General features: G+C 39.6%; 1 protein-coding gene across 3 annotated transcripts in view; it reads right to left on the bottom strand.

Moving 5' to 3' along the window:
- Positions 1-14482: 14482 nt before the first annotated feature.
- kcnk15 (potassium channel, subfamily K, member 15) overlaps positions 14483-18103 on the bottom strand; it is a 31259-nt gene continuing 27638 nt past the window's right edge. For all 3 annotated transcript variants that reach the window (XM_037771634.1, XM_037771635.1, XM_037771636.1), the window contains exons 5-6: positions 17009-17292; positions 14483-15681 (exon numbers count right to left, since the gene is read on the bottom strand). In XM_037771634.1, the coding sequence (XP_037627562.1) occupies positions 14681-15681; positions 17009-17292 (1285 nt within the window). In that variant the 3' untranslated portion in view covers positions 14483-14680. The remainder of the gene's footprint in view (positions 15682-17008; positions 17293-18103) is intronic.

Below are 18103 nucleotides of genomic sequence, written 5' to 3'. Positions count from 1 at the left end.
GTGCGAAATTTTGGCAAGGAAAAACGGTCATGGCCATTTTCCAAGGGTTCCCTTGACCTCTGACCTCAAGGTATGTGAATGAAAATGGGTTCTATGGGTACCCACGAGTCTCCCCTTTAAAGACATGCCCACTTTATGATAATCACATGCAGTTTGGGGCAAGTCATAGTCAAGTCAGCACACTGACACACTGACAGCTGTTGTTGTCTGTTGGGCTTTCATTTTGCCATGTTATGATTTGAGCATATTTTTTATGCTAAATGCAGTACCTGTGAGGGTTTCTGGACAATATTTCTCATTGTTTGTCGTTGTTAAATGATTTCCAATAATAAATAGATACATACATTTGCATAAAGCAAGCATATTTGTCCACTCCATGTTGATAAGAGAATTAAATACTTAATAAATCTCCCTTTAAGGTACATTTTGAACGGATAAAAAATGTGGGATTAATTTGCGATTAATACTTTGCCTTTTCTTTTTACGATAAAATTTATATTTGTGGAGGAACTATAGAAAAACACCAGCCTTATCTTTTAAAACGGACATACAGTATGCCCATTATGCAATCTGCCTCTGAATCAACACCGACTAATCACGAGTGGTTAAATGTTTCTATCTTTTAACTCTGCTGCTGTGCAGCGTACAGCTCTCAGATACAGGAAGTTTTGATGGAGCCAAATTATCACTTCGACATTAATATGAGGGTTGTATTCTTCTGACAGTTGCTATTAGCTGCTATTGTTGCGGTGAAGAGAAGGATGACAGATCGGGCTCACAATAACCCTGTTATCAGAGCGATTAATTCAGTCATTATGTAAAAATAATAATGGCTTTTATTTATCATAGCAGAAATAACTCAAACAGGTTCGTTAGATGCTTACTCATTAAGATATTTTGCAATCATAATCATTAAAAGCAATCATATTTTAAAGAACTGTGGAAAAAAAACAGCAACATGAATATATGGTGAGGCTGAAAGCCATAAATCACGCAGGAGACAATGAAAGTGTCAAAATGTTGAATTATTTCAGAGAACATTGCATGTTTGATCAAGGCTTTGAATCTTCCATGAAAGCACATTTCCTTCTTCAAACGCTCCCTGCAGAGTGCGGCCTCGCAGTGAAAATATAAGAGAGAAAGAGCGACAAGAGAAAGTTGGCTGGCAAGTAGCGGCTCCCCCGGCGTCTCTTCCAGCACACAGCCAAGATGGCCATATTGTGCCTCTAAACAAATCGAATGGTTGGCACTGTGACAAGCCAGCCTCTGTGGTGTTCAGATTCACCGAGTCAGCACGACTGAGCTCCTTCATTCCCAGGTCACTGCGTGCAGCCGCCAGCAGGGAGACTCAGTCGTGTTTACTCAACTGCTGTACGGCGGCTGTGTCATTAGTCTTTTGGCTGCCAGTTGAAAAAAAATAAAACAAGAAACATTGATTACGTTGTGCTAAGTTTTTAAACTAAATGCAGTCCATCTCCAGTTCTTTCCAATTAATTAAGTTGTATTGTGACTAAAGATTCCTGCTGGGTTGAGGCTGAGCCGTATTTATATATCATTTAAAGAATGGAGGTTTATCCACAGGCTCGAGGGTTTCACTGAACACATCTCTCTGTAGCTCCACAGCACACAAACACACAGAAACGCCTCATTTTATTTACACTACGGTACCAATCGCTATTAAAGCCAGTGTATTTTGGCATTTCTATGATATTGTTTGCCCAAATCTTTTTGACGAATAACTTAATTTTGTGCTCAAAGTTGAAAAAAAGAAGGTCGTTGGTTAAATGGGATAATGTGACGTATAACTATAATAGAAGCTGCAGGTTATACGTCATCCTCCAAGCTTGCGCAGGCGCACTCGTGCTCGTTTGCGTCTGAGCAGCGGCAAACCGATAAATCTGTGTATCCGTCAGTTTGTCTTTCTAGTGAGGTAGCTGGTTAGTTAGCCCAACTTGTTGCATTAGTTAACTGAGGATTTTCATTTTGTTTTTAGTTTCCTCCACAGTAGTTTAGTATGTTTATTTTCACGATGACATTTGCGTGCGTTGTGAACGGGTGCAGTCGACTCAGTGGATTACACAGCATCCCACCAGCAGAATTAACACAACACACTGACTGCCTCTCTCACTTGTTCTCTTCTTTACAATATCCTCCTCCTCCTGGAGATAAATTAATGGAAAGCAGCTGATACCGGAGGTTTGCGGATCTCTAACAGGTCCGAACAACCGGAGAAACGATGTAATCCAGCACAAAACCAGAAACCAAAAAGCTCAAGTTGAATCATCAGCTCTCTGACACCTTGTGAACATTATACATTTTTACATTGGGTATTCATATGACTGTATTATTATTGTGTTGGATGCCATATAAAGAAGCTCACACTGTCACAGACATACTGTCACAGACATATATATATATATATATATATATATATATATATATGGCTCCTCTCTCTGGGGCGATGAATGTCTCTATTTTTTTTACGACAGCGCTGTACACACCACGTACATACCAACACACTCGCACACAGACAAAGATTTGAAAGCCTCAGACGCACACATCCATTACCGACTTCCCAACAATAGCCCCTTTACAGGCAAATAAAGGGTATTAGTGTAAGAGCTGTAAAATCTGTCACACCTCCCGTTATAAATGTCAGACAGTCAAACTCTGAGGAAAAATAAGAAGAAATATGTCCAACGGAAGATAAAAGAATCGATAAAAGGAAAGAGAGACAGTGAAAAGGGAGGGAGATTAGCCACAAACTGCTGTGTACTTACTGGGATGCAAGCAGGCTAATTGCTCAGAGACCAACATGAGGCACTGAAATGGGGAGCGTCAGCAGCGCTGATCGATTGGTAGAAGTCCTGTGTGTTTGTGTGTGTGTGGGGGGGGGGGAGATACACACATGTGGCTTACAGGGATGATTCAGCTATCAGATGACCAGCAGATCTTCACAGTGGAAGCAGTATTATGATCTTCCTCCGCATACGTAAACGTAGCAATGACCAAGGATGGAAAGAGTACTAGAATACTATACTCAAGCATAAGTACTGTTATTTTAAAGGTATTTAAAAGGGACTGTACGTAAGTTTTTACACGTATAAACATTTTTAATCGTTTTTTTTATTGCCAATGTGTGAACAGGTTGTAACCTAACCTAAAAAATGACATTCAGCGACTTTCTGGGTTTTTAATGTGAAGAATGCGGGCCGTTTTTTCTGGGAAACTCCAACGGCTTATGATGTCATGCGTGCTTGCGAGTGCTTTTAGTCTCTAAAGCGAACAGTGTGCAACGATAGATAACGTTTCGGTTTGAAATGGAGTCCGCTAACAACAACAAACGACCAGACACTAACACAAACTCCATGGAAGCACAAAATACAAAAAAGGTATATCTAGTGAAGCCTGTCTTGCAAAACAGGAACGTGACCGACGGCGGGGGAAAACTAGAATAAACATCGGCTGGGCCTTCGATTCATGGAGGGACCTTCGTTCGGTTTTGGGTGTCAAAACGGACCCCGTGATGGCAAAATACCTTGACATGTAAGCTAAGATTACTGCCAAGCATATGAAATATATAGTGATATTGTGGTTTTAGCTGGCTAATGTTGTTAAAGTTAATCAACATGAGCCTGTCAATCACGTTGAGTCTACTGTCGTTGATTTAACGGCCACAGGTGTCACTGTTAACAAGCAATTTCTGATTCTTACATAGATTTAGGTAAAAGTTAAAAGGAAAATACTCTGAGTAAAAGTCAAAAGGGAAAGGAGTGGTGGAGGGATGGTAAAGAAAAATATGAAGATGATGATGTTATATGATAAACCTGGTAAATTAAGTAACACATTTAGGCTACAAACAAAGTGCATTAACATGTCAACACATCACAGCACAGAGCCCAATGTCAAAAACCAATGATCCTTTTTTTAATAGAAGGCACTTTGCAACCTGTGCACACAACTGATTATCAGTTATGAATATACAACCGGCCTCCTCAGTGTAGCCTCAATGGAATTAATCAGAACAAAGCCAAAACTACAATAAATAAAAAAGAGCTGTGTGTGCAACAACAACAAGCATTATTGAGCCACATAAATTAAAATAACCTTACACCTTTTATTGAATCAACAGCATAGGCCTAATTAAACATCACCAAAGCAACAAGACATGTAAACAAGATAAACTCCACAGCAGCTACAGACACAAACACACACATGTTAGCCTCCAGCAAGAGAAGAGCTGCACAGTTTTTGCACAGCTTAGTGCACACACACAAGCAACCATCTGTACAGTCAGTTACAACCATCACAATACATGTGTTGCACTCACCTGTCTGAAGTCCTCCTCGATCAGCTCCACATTCAACTTCTCTGCTCGTTCATCCTCAATAGAACCAGTCCACTCGACCTCCCTGTCCCAGTAGAACCAGTGAGTCCACTCATCCTCTCTAGTGCCAATGTGCTCCTCGAAGATCCAAACATGTTGAGCCTCTGCAGTCACATCACAGATTAGATTAAAAAACAACAGAAAGGCCTCAATGAAGGTAAAAGCTGTGAAAGCAGAAGTCACTGCTGGAGGATCCACAAGAAGGTTTTATCCTGCTCTAGCCAGCATGAAGAACCTGTTTGTGATGCGCAATATCGCACATGGAAGAAGTCTCCCATGCTTCAGGCCTCCCTCCAAAGCCACTCCCACAATTATCATACTAAGCGTAAACATGCCTATTGTTAGTACTCACAGCAGCTCGTGGAGGACTGCGGTGACACGCGATGAGCGCACGGGTAGTCATGCCCTCAGTATTGCGCGCTCCTGCGGCTGCCACAGATACCTATTTTATTTTTTTTTTTTTTACAGAGCATTTGATTTATTGATTGCTGTCGGGATGTAAAATACGACTGAGTATTAGGGCCACATTGAGGGGGGGAAAAAAATCTGAGATTTTATTATGAGAATAAAGTCGTAACTTTACGAGAAAAAAAGTTGATATTCTCGTAATATTATGACTTTTTTTCTCGTAAAACTACAACTTTATTCTCGTAATATTCCCACTTTTACTCTTGTAAAATTACGACTTTATTCTCGTAATATTATGACTTTTTCTCCCCTCAAATTACAACTTTATTCTCATAATATTACGGCTTTTTTTCTCGTAAAATCACAACATTATTCTTGTAATATTACGACTTTTTCTCTCGTAAAATTACGACTTTATTCTCGTAATATTACGACTTTTTTTCTCGTAAAATCACAACATTATTCTTGTAATATTACGACTTTTTCTCTCGTAAAATTACGACTTTATTCTCGTAATATTATGACTTTTTTCTCATAAAATTACAACTTTATTCTCGTAATATTATGACTTTTTCTCCCCTCAAATTACGACTTTATTCTCATAATATTACGACTTTTTTTCTCGTAAAATCACAACATTATTCTTGTAATATTACGACTTTTTCTCTCGTAAAATTACGACTTTATTCTCGTAATATTATGACTTTTTTCTCGTAAAATTACAACTTTATTCTCGTAATATTATGACTTTTTCTCTACTCAAATTACAACTTTATTCTTGTAATATTACGACTTTTTTTCTTGTAAAATCACAACATTATTCTTGTAATATTACAACTTTTTTCTCGTAAAATCACAACATTATTCTTGTAATATTACGACTTTTTTTCTCGCAAAGTTATGACTTTATTCTCGAAATGTCAGATTTTTTTTCCCTCAATGTGGCCCTTATACTCCGTCGTAGTAAAGAGAATCTCAACAAATTGAATAAAAATGTTTCTAAAACGCATTACCCACCCCTTTGTATTTCCTGTTGCAATGTTTGTTCATGAAGTATAGCTGACAAGACCTACTGGAGGAGGCTGGGTCTCGCTTCATCAACGAGTCATATCTTTGGGGTACATGTACTTGCAGTAAAATCTGGTCTACACTCGCTAAAATTGAGCCAATCGCAACGCATGACCACAGCTTCCGTTACACTGCGCAAGTGTTTTATCTCATACCCCGTGACCTGTGTCCGTCCGTGTCCCAGCCTCCTTCAGCAGGCCTTGGTAGCTGACAGCAAGTAAACTTGGACCAAAGCTGTTGCCCTAGCAACAGAACAGCAATGAAAAGCTCTATACCGAGGTCAGTTAGTAACTATTGGTGCCTACAAATGGCAAACAAACTCATAAGTGGAAAGTTTCTGAAAGCTCTGAGTTCACGAGTTGTGACGTGTTTGTTGATGTTGTCAGAAATGGCGGAAGCCATGGAAATTAATTTTTCGGTGCATAATAAGTTAATATATTGTAATTTTAGTTGTATATTGTTTTTCTTCGTAATTTTATAATAGGTTTGAGGAAAATGTTGATATTCCCAACGGCCTCATCATTGTCCTCTGTCATTGTGCTTTTGCATTTATACTGCATTATGTTACCCGCTTGCTAGCTTGCAAAATTGTTAGAATCAGTGGCTTCTAGACGCCGACAGTAACGTTAATATTTCTGTTGCGTAGCAGCGGTGTTCTCACCCAACTTGAACACCAAGCGTATTATGTACACGACTTCCCACGTTGTAAACACAAGTTCACGAGTTTCATTTGAGGGCACCATATGGCTTACAAATAGGCTACATGTATGTGGACTAAAAGTGCATTATTTCCCTCTGAAATGTACCTTACAGGTAATGGAATAGAAGAATAAAGTGCATAAAATGGAAATACTCAATTAAAGTACTGCAGTATTTGAGTAATGTAGTTACTTTCCTCACCTGTGGATACTCCCTGCTCTGTAAGACACCAATTTGTGATGAGAAGATGATGTCCCAGTGATTATATAGATGATTATATCAGTTAAATTGATTACATGTCAATGGGGAAGCAGAAAATGTGAGCTGTCGGTGTCATTTGTTAACCACCGTGCAGTAGACAAAAAGAAACATCATTTACACTGCCACAATGAGCAATGAGTATTGGCTATAAAAGATTCCACTTGTCATCCTCAGCCACCTAATTCCATTTCACACACAGATCAGTTGTATCAGTGGCAGCTCGTCCTCATTTAAAACCATTAATGACTTTTCTGCAGAGAATTCAGCAGAATGGATGTGATTATTTTGTCCTCGTGTGTGTGTGTGTGTCCAATGTATTTGCTCACATATCAGTTTGAAGTAAGTGTTTAATTATTGTGCTGTTTGAGCCGCGCTACTGCGTGCTCTGTCAACATTTGCACTGAAATGAACAATGAACGATTTTGCATATAAAAAATCTCATATTGATATGGGCCTCTTCTTTGGTAGCTGCTCAGAGAGATCCTAATTGTTATTCATCATCGTTTACCTCCATCTCATACTCGGATCAGAAGAGGATGGGGAGTTTGGGGGGGCGATGATGGCAAACAAGCTACAGCTGAGCAAACATAGGAGGCACATTGTGCAGCCATCTAGTGTGTCACTGCCTCCCTATGGTGACTACGAATACTGCATGGCTTGTGCATCTTCCTTCAATCCTCAACTCATTTTTAGCTCCTCTGACTCATCTTCTGTGACTTATAAGATGAGTCAAGAGGAAAAGTAGTTTTCTTTGCCGGTGGAAAAAAAATCAGAGCATTATATCTGATGAGACCTGGTGGCCGTATTCATCAAACTTCTGAGAATTACACATAAAGAGCCATTTAGGAGTAAAAAGGTTCTGAGTCACAGCACATCTCTCTCTCTCTCTCTCTTATTTGTCATGACTGCAGAGCCGAGTCAAGACAGTGCAGAATAAGACACATCTATCAAGCAACTTACAGCAAAGTCTAGAAGTTAACTTTTAAGTAATCACACGATGAATCACATGTAGACAATCAGCTCCAGTGCCGTCTTCTTTACGGTACATAAAATATGGTATAAAGTGCCCTCTATGGTGTCCTTCCAGCGGGAGAAATATGCAGTGTCAATCTTATATTTCCTATTAAGGGTTTATTAATGGATTATCTGCATGGTTTACATTTTTTTAAGGGGTAACAATCCCTTAAAGATTTTTTTTTTTTTTGGAGGGAGCTGATCATGTGACCTTCACCTGCATATTATACAGTAAACCTACCTTGTTTAGACTTTTTAATGGATCATCTTCGTGCATTTGCAGTTAAAATGGGTGGATAACATCCCTTAAAATGTAAAACCTTACAACTTTCACCTTAATGGAGAATAGATTAAAGTATTTTTAAAGTTTAAAACCCCTTAAAATGCACAAAATAACATTCAAGGTCAATACATCTTAATTTGTGACTTAAATGATCTGAATTTTTCAATTAAGATGCAAATTTGAGTTTATTTAATGGATAAATTAATAGATTGTGTATATAAGGGGTTTTTTTTAAAACCTGAAAGATTTCGGTTTCTTCTGTCTTTTATTTTGATTTGAGCTTACCTTCCCTATTAAGGATTCATTTATGGATTATCTGAATGATTTAAAAGGTTGTTAGGAGAAATAATCCCATAAAATGTACCAAATAATATTAAACCTCCTACCAAATTTCACCTTAATTAAAAATGTATTCCGTTTTTAAAACGTAAAAACTTCTTAAAAAGTACAAAATGACATTAAAGGTCAGATTTTTGCTTTTATCTTTCACTTAAGTCCAAATTTTGACTGTTTGCAGTGTGCATGCAGCACACGTTTACGTTTAATAATCAGTGTCATCGGACAATCACACAGGAGTTTGTTGAGCCATCTTGCAGCCATCGGGTGCCAAATGGAACAGACGCTTTAAAATTGACCCATTATCTGTGTCACACGAGATGCCTTTTGTCATCTCGAGACATATGCTATACAAGTGGGTATATATGTGGGGAAAAATAAACACAATCACACACAGAAAAGTGGCGTCCATCGCATATGAAATACTATTTATTTATTCACTGTTGCAGGGAAAAGTAATACCAGGGGACAGAAGGTGAATAACACGCGGCTTAATGTTACTCTCCAGCAGACCACATTTTTATATTTCAAATTAATTTGCAGTAGTCCTCAGAAGAGTGTAGTTATCTCCTCTCCACAGAGTAGCAGCACCAGCTCCTCTCTATTTAGCTATCCCTTTCAAGATCATTCATTTTAGCAGGAGATGTAGCACTTTACTTTGATCCATGTCCTTGGGCATAAAAAAAACTCACAAAAGCTCAAATTGTTTGGGCTGATAATAAAATGGCTACATAAGATGAAGGGATTCTTCTGTCACCAGGGTGAATTTCCGTGGTCTATGTTACGCTAATGTATGAGGAAAGAAAGATCACCTCTCCCTGTTTCTTCTGTCCACCAGCATGGATTCTATCTCTTTGGATACAATGGAAAATGCTGCAATGATAATATCATCCTTTTTTAACCCAAACCTCTCATGCAAGAACATCCAAATGAGACGAACATGTGAAGTGGCCGTCCATAGCACGCCATGCTGTGTAATTTCTGTTTAAGTCTCTGTGTTATAAAGGTTTCTGCTGTAATCCATCAATGTAGACTAATTGTGTCCTGGTTTTGAGCCAATACTTTCTTTGCACCACTCAGGCAGTTGGTTTGATAACCGGTTCCCGGAAAATTAATATTTGAATCGATGTATTCAGTACGAACAATGAAGCCTAATTTGTATTAGAAATGATAGCTACAAATGTTGATTTGACAGATATTGATTATCTAATGAAATTATGGCAACAAGGCCGGTCAATGAGAAAAGGCTCTGTGGATAATGTAAGCATACGGTGCAGCAGTGCACTCAGAGAAATCTACTCCATCCAAAACATCTGTATTTAACTCTCTCATACCTGACAGTTAAGAGGATGTGAGTCCTCGACCACTGCCAATAAGATGATGTGTCATACTCAACTGAGAATGGGTTAAAATGAATTTTCTTTCTGCTAGGACTGCTCGATCAATACCTAAAATAGCCTATCGATACTAAGCCTTGTTTCTAGTATGGATAATAGTGTCACTAGGATCAATACCAAAGACGTTGATCAGTCTTATGTTAGATCACACTCTTAGTGCATGCACTCTGTGCTTCTCTGCTGCTGCTGAACGTAAGCAGGCACGGTGCGATCACCTCCTTAATTATATGTTATTTACAGTTAAAAATGTTTTATGTTTTAATATGCATACATGCACGGCAAACAATAGTCAAAATAATTGTTTAATGTTTGGCAAATAACTCATGAAAATGTGTTCGAAATAGCCTATAATGATGCATTCACCTCATGAAATATGACAGTATGATTTTTATTATTAAAGGCGGCAAAAGTACCATCAGGATGGGTATTGAACCAAATTTTGTGGTATCACCCAACCAACTTTCTGCTTTCCTCTTCAAACAACCATCACAGTTATTTTGCTATTTTCCATTCTGTGTAAACACAACGGCTACGTTCCAAATCACATACTTTTTCTTTTTCCTTTTAGTACATACTGCAGCTGCCCTTACAAAGTACATACTGTTGCATGCAGTATGCATACAACTGGGACGTACTACTTTGTCATAATATTGTGCCTTGAACTTTGACCCTCTTCCTCATATATTCTGTGGGTCAGAATAGCCAGAAAAGCATGCTGGCTTGCATACTGGAAAATGGGACTGGATGTACGTCCTGGTAATTTTTGGCATACTGCATTTGACATACTATGCATTGGGACACACTGAATCCTTTCCTGGCCTACTAAACAGTATGGTAGTATGGGTACTGGAACACACACAACATCTATTGCACATCTGTCCGTCCTGATAGAGGGATCCCTACACGGCTCTTCCTGAGGTTTCTTCCATTTCTTGTTTCCTGTTTTTTTAGGGGTGTTATCTGAATCGTGGGTCAAATGATAACATATGTCGTATGCTGTACAGAATGTAAAGCCCCTTGAGGCAAATTTGTTGTTTATGGGCTAAATTAATATGATTGACTTGCTTCAGCCTGGTCCTGGATGAGAGATCAGTAGCCCAGAACAGACAAACCAAACACCGACTCTACATAGGGTCATTCACGTTTTCGCGACGGCCTTTCAATTGACTAAAACATTTAATTGAGATTAATTGCATGATTGTCCATAGTTAATCGTGATCGCAATTAATCGCAAATTTTTTATTTGTTCAAAATCTTCCTTTGTTAAAGGGAGACTTGTCAAGTATTTCATAATCTGTTCAACATGGGAGTGGGCAAAAATGCTTTCTTTATGCAAATGCATGTATATATATATATTATTGGAAATCAATTAACGACGCAAAACATCCACAAATAAATTGTCCAGAAACCCTCACAGGTACTGCATTTAGCATAGAAAATATGCTCAAATCATAACATGGCAAACTCAAGACCAACAGGCAACAACAGCTGTCAGTGTGTCAGTGTGCTGACTTGACTATGACTTGCCCCAAACTGCATGTGATTATCATAAAGTGGGCATGTCTGTAAAGGGGAGACTCGTGGGTACCCATAGAACCCATTTTCATTCACATATCTTGAGGTCAGAGGTCAGGGGAGCCCTTTGAAAATGGCCATGCCAGTTTTTCCTCGACAAAATTTAGCATAAATTTGGAGCTTTATTTAACCTCCTTAGGTTTTCTAGTTTCATATGATACCAGTATCTTCACTCTAGCTTTAAAACTGAGCCCACTACAACATAAACATCGCAAGTTGCGTTAATGTGTTAAATTAATTAGTGGCGTTAAAACAAATTTGTGACCAACAGGCCTGTGACACCACGAGGTCCCAGGTTTAATGTTTCAATGTGCTAACAGAAGATTGCAGGCAAAAACATAACTTCCATAAATTAGCAATTCCCACCCATGTTGCTATAATACTGTTCATTGTGTCTGAATTAAATCATATCATCATCACAGATGAACACATGGATGAAGATGAAATGGCTCACTGCAGTGTCATGGACATACATTGCCCTCTAGTGGCTCAGTGTTTCACATTAGTCTCTGTGACTTTCCTTTTCTCAAATTTGCCCATAGTGTTGTCACCTGTAGAGGGCCCCCTTGTCAAAGTTATTCTATCTTAATTCTCTTCCCTTTTCTCTCTCATGAGATCATACAGAATGATGAAAATCCTGTATATTTCAAACACTGTGAATACTTGTTGCATGCAGCGACGAATGGTTCAGAATCGGAGTATGTGATGTGACAATGTAAGAGGAAGAGATGAAACATTTCCATCCCCACGCTGCCAGAGCAGATGGCATTTCATAACCAATCGCCATTTCACATTCTATTGCCCAATCAGTTTTACATTTATATGTAAAGTAGCTTACTATTCCAGCAGATCAACAGATGGCTTGAATGCTTGGGGACTCTTATGTAAAGACTTCATGATTTCTGTTCCTCATTTCAAGCCGAAAACAGATTTTAAAAATAGAGATTGGAGGCAATGTGCAAACGCTAAGACGCATGAGGCGATTTTTATCTTGTGACAGTAGAGAATGTGTGATGTTTAATGACTTGAAATGTCGGGCGTTGCACTCGAGAAGGGAGGTGTTTTCTTCTTTCTGTTGTTTATGAATATTTTATTATTTACTTCATAGCTCAAACAGACAGGAATACTTGGGAGAGCTAGAAGAGGTAAAACAACAAGGACTCCATGAGTGAAAGCATTTTCTAATGATACAGGATGTATTCAAATCCTTTACTTAAGTAGCAGTACTGCACTAAGTAGTAACAATACTGCAATATAAAAATACTCCCTTATAAGTAAAAGTCCTGCATTGGAAATGTCATTTAAGGAAAAGTACGTAAGTATTATTAACAAAATGCACTTAAAGTATCCCAAGTGAAAGTACTCATTAATTCAGAGTGTATTGAGGAGTGAGTGTTATATTATTATATAATATTGTAAAGAGCATTTTACTGTTGTAGTTGGTCAAGACAGATATGTTTTACTACTTTATATACTGTTGGGTAGTTTAATCTGTAACAACCAACATATTTTGAATGTCAAATCTGTAAAGTAACAAGTAAATAAAGGTGTCAGATAAATGCAGGTATAAAGTACAATATTTACCTCCGAATTGTAGTGAAGTTTTTTTTAAAAAAAAGCATGAAATGGAAATACTCAAGTAAGGTACAAATATCTCAAGTTTTTACTGAAGTGCAACACTTGAGTAAATGTTCGTTACAGTACATCCCACCACTGGTATTTTCCCAGTAAGCACTGATTTGATGAGTTGCATCAAACAATCAACATCAAACTTCTAAAAAGAGCTAAATTTGGTCAAAATGTGGTTACATATGACCATTTTTTTCAAAAGCATCTCAACCACCATAATTTAGTGTGAAGTCTTAACTCCATATTAAGAAGAGACTCACAACTACAAACCGTGTCTACATGGAAACAACCTCGCTGGCTGGAAAGTGACAATGTTTCCAGGATTTTGGGTAAGTTTATTCGTAACCTGCTACATATCTGAATTGTGCTACATCCATTACATCTGAATCAGTCATGTTAACAATCTCTTTATATTAGAGTGCATTAAGGCTGAACAACGCACAGAAAAAGTTACTCTGACCCCCCTCCCTCCCACCCATTAGAAGTAATAAAAGTATTTATTAAAGTCACTGAGCTAAGAAGCCACATGTTTCATGTGCTTGGTGAGAGTTAGTTAAGGCTTTTTTGATATAAAGGTAAAATGACATCTTGTAGCTATGGCATGAAAAGTGTTGGGTTTTGTCTGAAGCAGGAGCCACTGAGGATCGTTCACATACCTTCACTGAACAGGTATACAGTCATTATTATGCACTATATCCAAAATACTTTTGTTAAAACAGTAGATTAAAAGCCCAGCTGTTTACATCTGTACATAGTTCTCATGCACCCACATTGTGTGCTTTATATACACATTCTCTTTAGCATGCACTGCACTTTCGCTTACATGCGAGGAACACGGAAGAATCACGAACATAAATAATGTCATGGTGAAAGAGGAGAACAAATCTCATCCTTGCTTAAATAGAATCGTCAATAACCACATCAGACAACGTATTAGTTTAAAGCTGCAGTAGGCAGAATATTTGTGGCATCAATGGGCACAAATTCCATAATAACCTTTCAGCATATTGTAATTCAATTGTTCTGAGAGATAACTAGACTTCTGCACCTCCTCATGACTCTGTTTTCAGGCTTTAAAAAATCTAGCCCGTGACGGGAGACTTAGACCAATCACAAGTCATTTCAGAGAGAGAGACAGCGTTCCTATTGGCTGTGCTCTGCGGTGGGCGGTGCTTGGTATTTCCTCAACTGATCTCAACATGGCTGCTGGGTCACAAACTTTCTCATGTTACAGCTAAACACTACAAGATGATTCTGAAAACATTTGAGGTGAGAAATAGACATTACAGTAACAGAATCTTGATTCATATTTGATCAGCGCTGCCTAGTTTGACCGTTTGATCGGAGTTCGCGAGTGATTGACAGCTGGTTGTTTTCCTCCGGTCTGTGAAATCTTGCAAATGCCATTAGGAGCACTGGAGGACACAGAGGCACATGATTTTTTTTCAGATTACCTGTCTCGTGCATTACTGTCAGGATATAGTGACAGTTTTAACTCTTTTTTTTGTTTCATTTCTACCCACTGCAGCTTTAACAGAATCAGTGTCTTCTGACATGTACATAGTGTAACACAAAATACTGTTTACAGTCTGTGCAGACACACTCCCTCACTACAGTGCTCTTTTACACTGACTTTCTCCTTGATCGAGGGAACTCCCGGAAGCTTAGCCCGGGTGAGATCGTGCTTCCTGGGGAGGAGAGTCCAGTGTTGTCCCTGGAACCTGGCGAGCAGCCCTGGATCCTGTAGGAGACTGAGTTGTAGTAAACAGAGTTGATATGGCAGCCGTGGTGTTCATTGTGAGACATAAGAGGACTGTCACAAATCCCCAAACGGTAGCAGACGCAGGAGCAGAGGGAGCTGAGGCTCGACTCCGGCCCGCGTCTGCCCGCCTTGATCTGGAAATGCAGCCTGTGTCTGCAGGGGCTCCTTCGTCTCTCCTGGTCCTCCGCCGGGGAAGCGATGAGGTTAGTGCGGCTGGTTCCTTCCTCCATCGGGAGGAAGAGCGTGCTGTGGCTGCGGCTGTTTACCGCGTTCCTCTCCCTGTGGGTGCTCCTGCTCTGTTCGCCCATGACATGGAGACCCAGAGCCCCGTCTAAAAGTCCCCTGTCCCTCTTCAGCGACGCCCTCTCTTTAGCATCCCTCCGCTCGTCCTCAGTGTTCATGGTGAGGAAGCGGAGCACCACCAAGTTCAGGAAGGCCCCGATGACGGTCAGCCCCACCAGGATGTACATGAAGCTGAACGCCACGTAGGGCGTTTTCTCCTGGAGGTCCTCCTTCTTCTGCAGGGCCACGAAGTCCCCGAAGCCAATGGTGGTGAGCGTGATGAAGCAGTAGTAGTAAGCGTGGAAGAAGCTCCATCCCTCGAAGTGGGCGAAGGCCGCGGCCCCGACGCACAGCGTTCCGATGCAAGACAGGAAGCCCACCAGGACCATGTTCTCCATGGACACCTCGGTGCGTCGACAGCCCAGGCACTGCTTCACCTTGTGTAGGAGATAGCGGACGAACGTGTTCATTCTTTCTCCCAGGCTCTGGAACATGACCAAAGTGAGAGGGATTCCCAGCACGGCGTAGAACATGCAGAAGACCTTTCCTGCATCCGTGCCTGGTGCTGCATGTCCATAACCTTAATGCAGAGAGAGATGGAAATGAAAGGATGCACAGTATACGTATACTGTAGCAACGCTTGGAGGGTAAAACATGGATCTTTTTTAATTAGTCTTTTCAAAATGCATTAATTTAGACAAATAGAAATGCTCCACTGACACATAGCAACAGAGTAAAAGTAGAAGGTAAAGAGATACAGGACCCCCAGGACTCTCACCAGCAGACTGAGGAACAGTTTTTTCCCCCAGGCCATCAGACTTTTAAATACATAATTCATACGACACCTTCTCACACAAAAATATATCTTATACTGTATATACTGTATATGTTCTTAATGTATATGTTCTTAATATGCCTGTATGTGTTCTTGATATGCCCTTGTACAAAGTATTTCCTTTTATAATTGTAATATATACACTGTAAACAATTGTTGTTAATTTACATCAGGATTTCAACAGTATTAACCTGTTATTGCTAAAAACAGTGCTTTACTGTTAATACAAAAGAAAACCTGTTAAATTACGCTCATAGGCCGTTTTTTAACTGAACTATAATGCATTCTTAAAAAAACAGCACTTTACTGCTGATCAACTGTCTAAAGTATCATCAGTAACAGTTTCATGCAGTATTTCTTTAATTCTGGGACCTGTTCTGCACATGTGAGGCTTGTACATTGCACATGATTGTAAAATCAGTGAATTAGCTTTATTGTTCTTCACTCACATGTTGTTCTGGTTTGCATTCTGTGCTTGTAGCCAGCTGACAGACATTTTGGGGAAAAGTGTCAACAAGTCTATTATAGCCTTTTTCCTAACAAGTGCCTTTAATTGTATTTAGTGTGACTATTCCTATGTCTGTAACCTGCTAAGTCTATTCATCTAGGCAAAACATAATGTTTATTAAAATGTATTTAAAAAATACAACCTAAATAGTGCATTAAAACAAATCAGTAAGATAATGTAAAAGAAAGGTGAAAAACAGCTATATAATGTATCTTTAAACAGTAAATTAACTGTAAAATAATGTGAAATTAATAAAGTTCAAACTGTATTTTTCATTAACAGTACAAAGCTGTAAATTTCAGCGACAGTATAATAATGTTAATTTTACAGTAACATAAAGGAAACCCTGCTGCCAGTTCTTTACTGTTATTTTACTGGGGAATTCTTAACAGTGTATATATAACGTAATATAACTTATTATTTTAATGGAGCTTCCCAGAGAAAAAGCATTTCACACGATTGTACCTGTATAACCAGGCGTGACAATAAACATCTTTGAATCTTGAATGTTGAATGTTGAAACATGATGCCTGCTCATCTTCTCTAAAGATAGAAGCAACTTACCAATGGTGGTGATGACTGTTATGGCAAAGTAGAAAGAGCCAGCAAATTTCCACTGCCTGCCGGCTCGGTGTGGCTCAGCCTGCAGCACCACGCGCTCGATCTCCCGGTAGTCGTCCTCGGAGAAGCGGTACTTCTTCTTCATCTCGTTGCGCTTCTGCTCCAGGATGCGCCTGCGGGAGCTCTCGGACTCGGACTCGAGCGCGTCAAACACCGCAGCTCCGACCAGCAGGTAGGAGAACATGCAGAGGATGAGAGACAGGGTCCGCACGTTTTGCTTCTTCATCCTCGGCGTCGGCAAGAAATAAGAAAAAAGTCGTGAGCAGATGAAGGCACAACAGTTACAGGTGGTATATATACCTATATGCTGGTCCTCCTCTCAGCTCCACATTGATAGTGTTGCAACCTGTTGCGTGAGACGTGTAGTAGCAGGAGAGAGAGGCGTGTTGGGAAATAAAAAAGCAGGAAATCTGTGTTCAGATGTCTCGTTTATGTAAAAACGCGCATATCCTGCTGTGCGCATTGATGCTCTCTCTCTCTACGCGGTCATCTGTTTCAGAGAGTGGCCTCAGCTTTCCACCTCGCATGCGCAAAGCAGTCCAAATAAAACCAGCTGTGTGTAATGTAATGTATGAATAAGACACTTGGTACGCTTTGGTGCGGATGTTGTTCAGTCTGATCACAGCTGTGTGCAACAAGTGAAGTCCAGACTCAACCTGGCAGATACCAATCTGACATGAGGAGGAGGGGGGGGTTCAGTTCAGCACCATGGACAGCGACCAGCAGGGTAACCCTGAAACTGCGCAGCCAAGGTGGAGACATCCACGGGGTGTCAGGGACACACCAGGGTGTCAGGCAGTAACACACCATTAATAAACCCTTAAATGATGTAAGTTCTAGAGTCTGGAGTTCAAGAATTTAATTATCTAATGCCCAGTTAACATGTTGAAAACTAAATAGAAATGATTTATGAACTAAAATGAATTAATTAAAGGGACTGTTTGTAACTTTCAGAAATGCTTGTTAACAGCGACACCTGCTCGCGCTTGCTCGCTCTAAATAGACATGAGCGAGCATCCGTCAAAACAGTGAGGCGAC

This window comes from Sebastes umbrosus, chromosome 6 (assembly GCF_015220745.1).
Source record: "Sebastes umbrosus isolate fSebUmb1 chromosome 6, fSebUmb1.pri, whole genome shotgun sequence".
In the NCBI taxonomy this organism is placed as follows: Eukaryota; Metazoa; Chordata; class Actinopteri; order Perciformes; family Sebastidae; genus Sebastes; species Sebastes umbrosus.
This window is presented reverse-complemented; position numbering and strand designations above follow the sequence as displayed.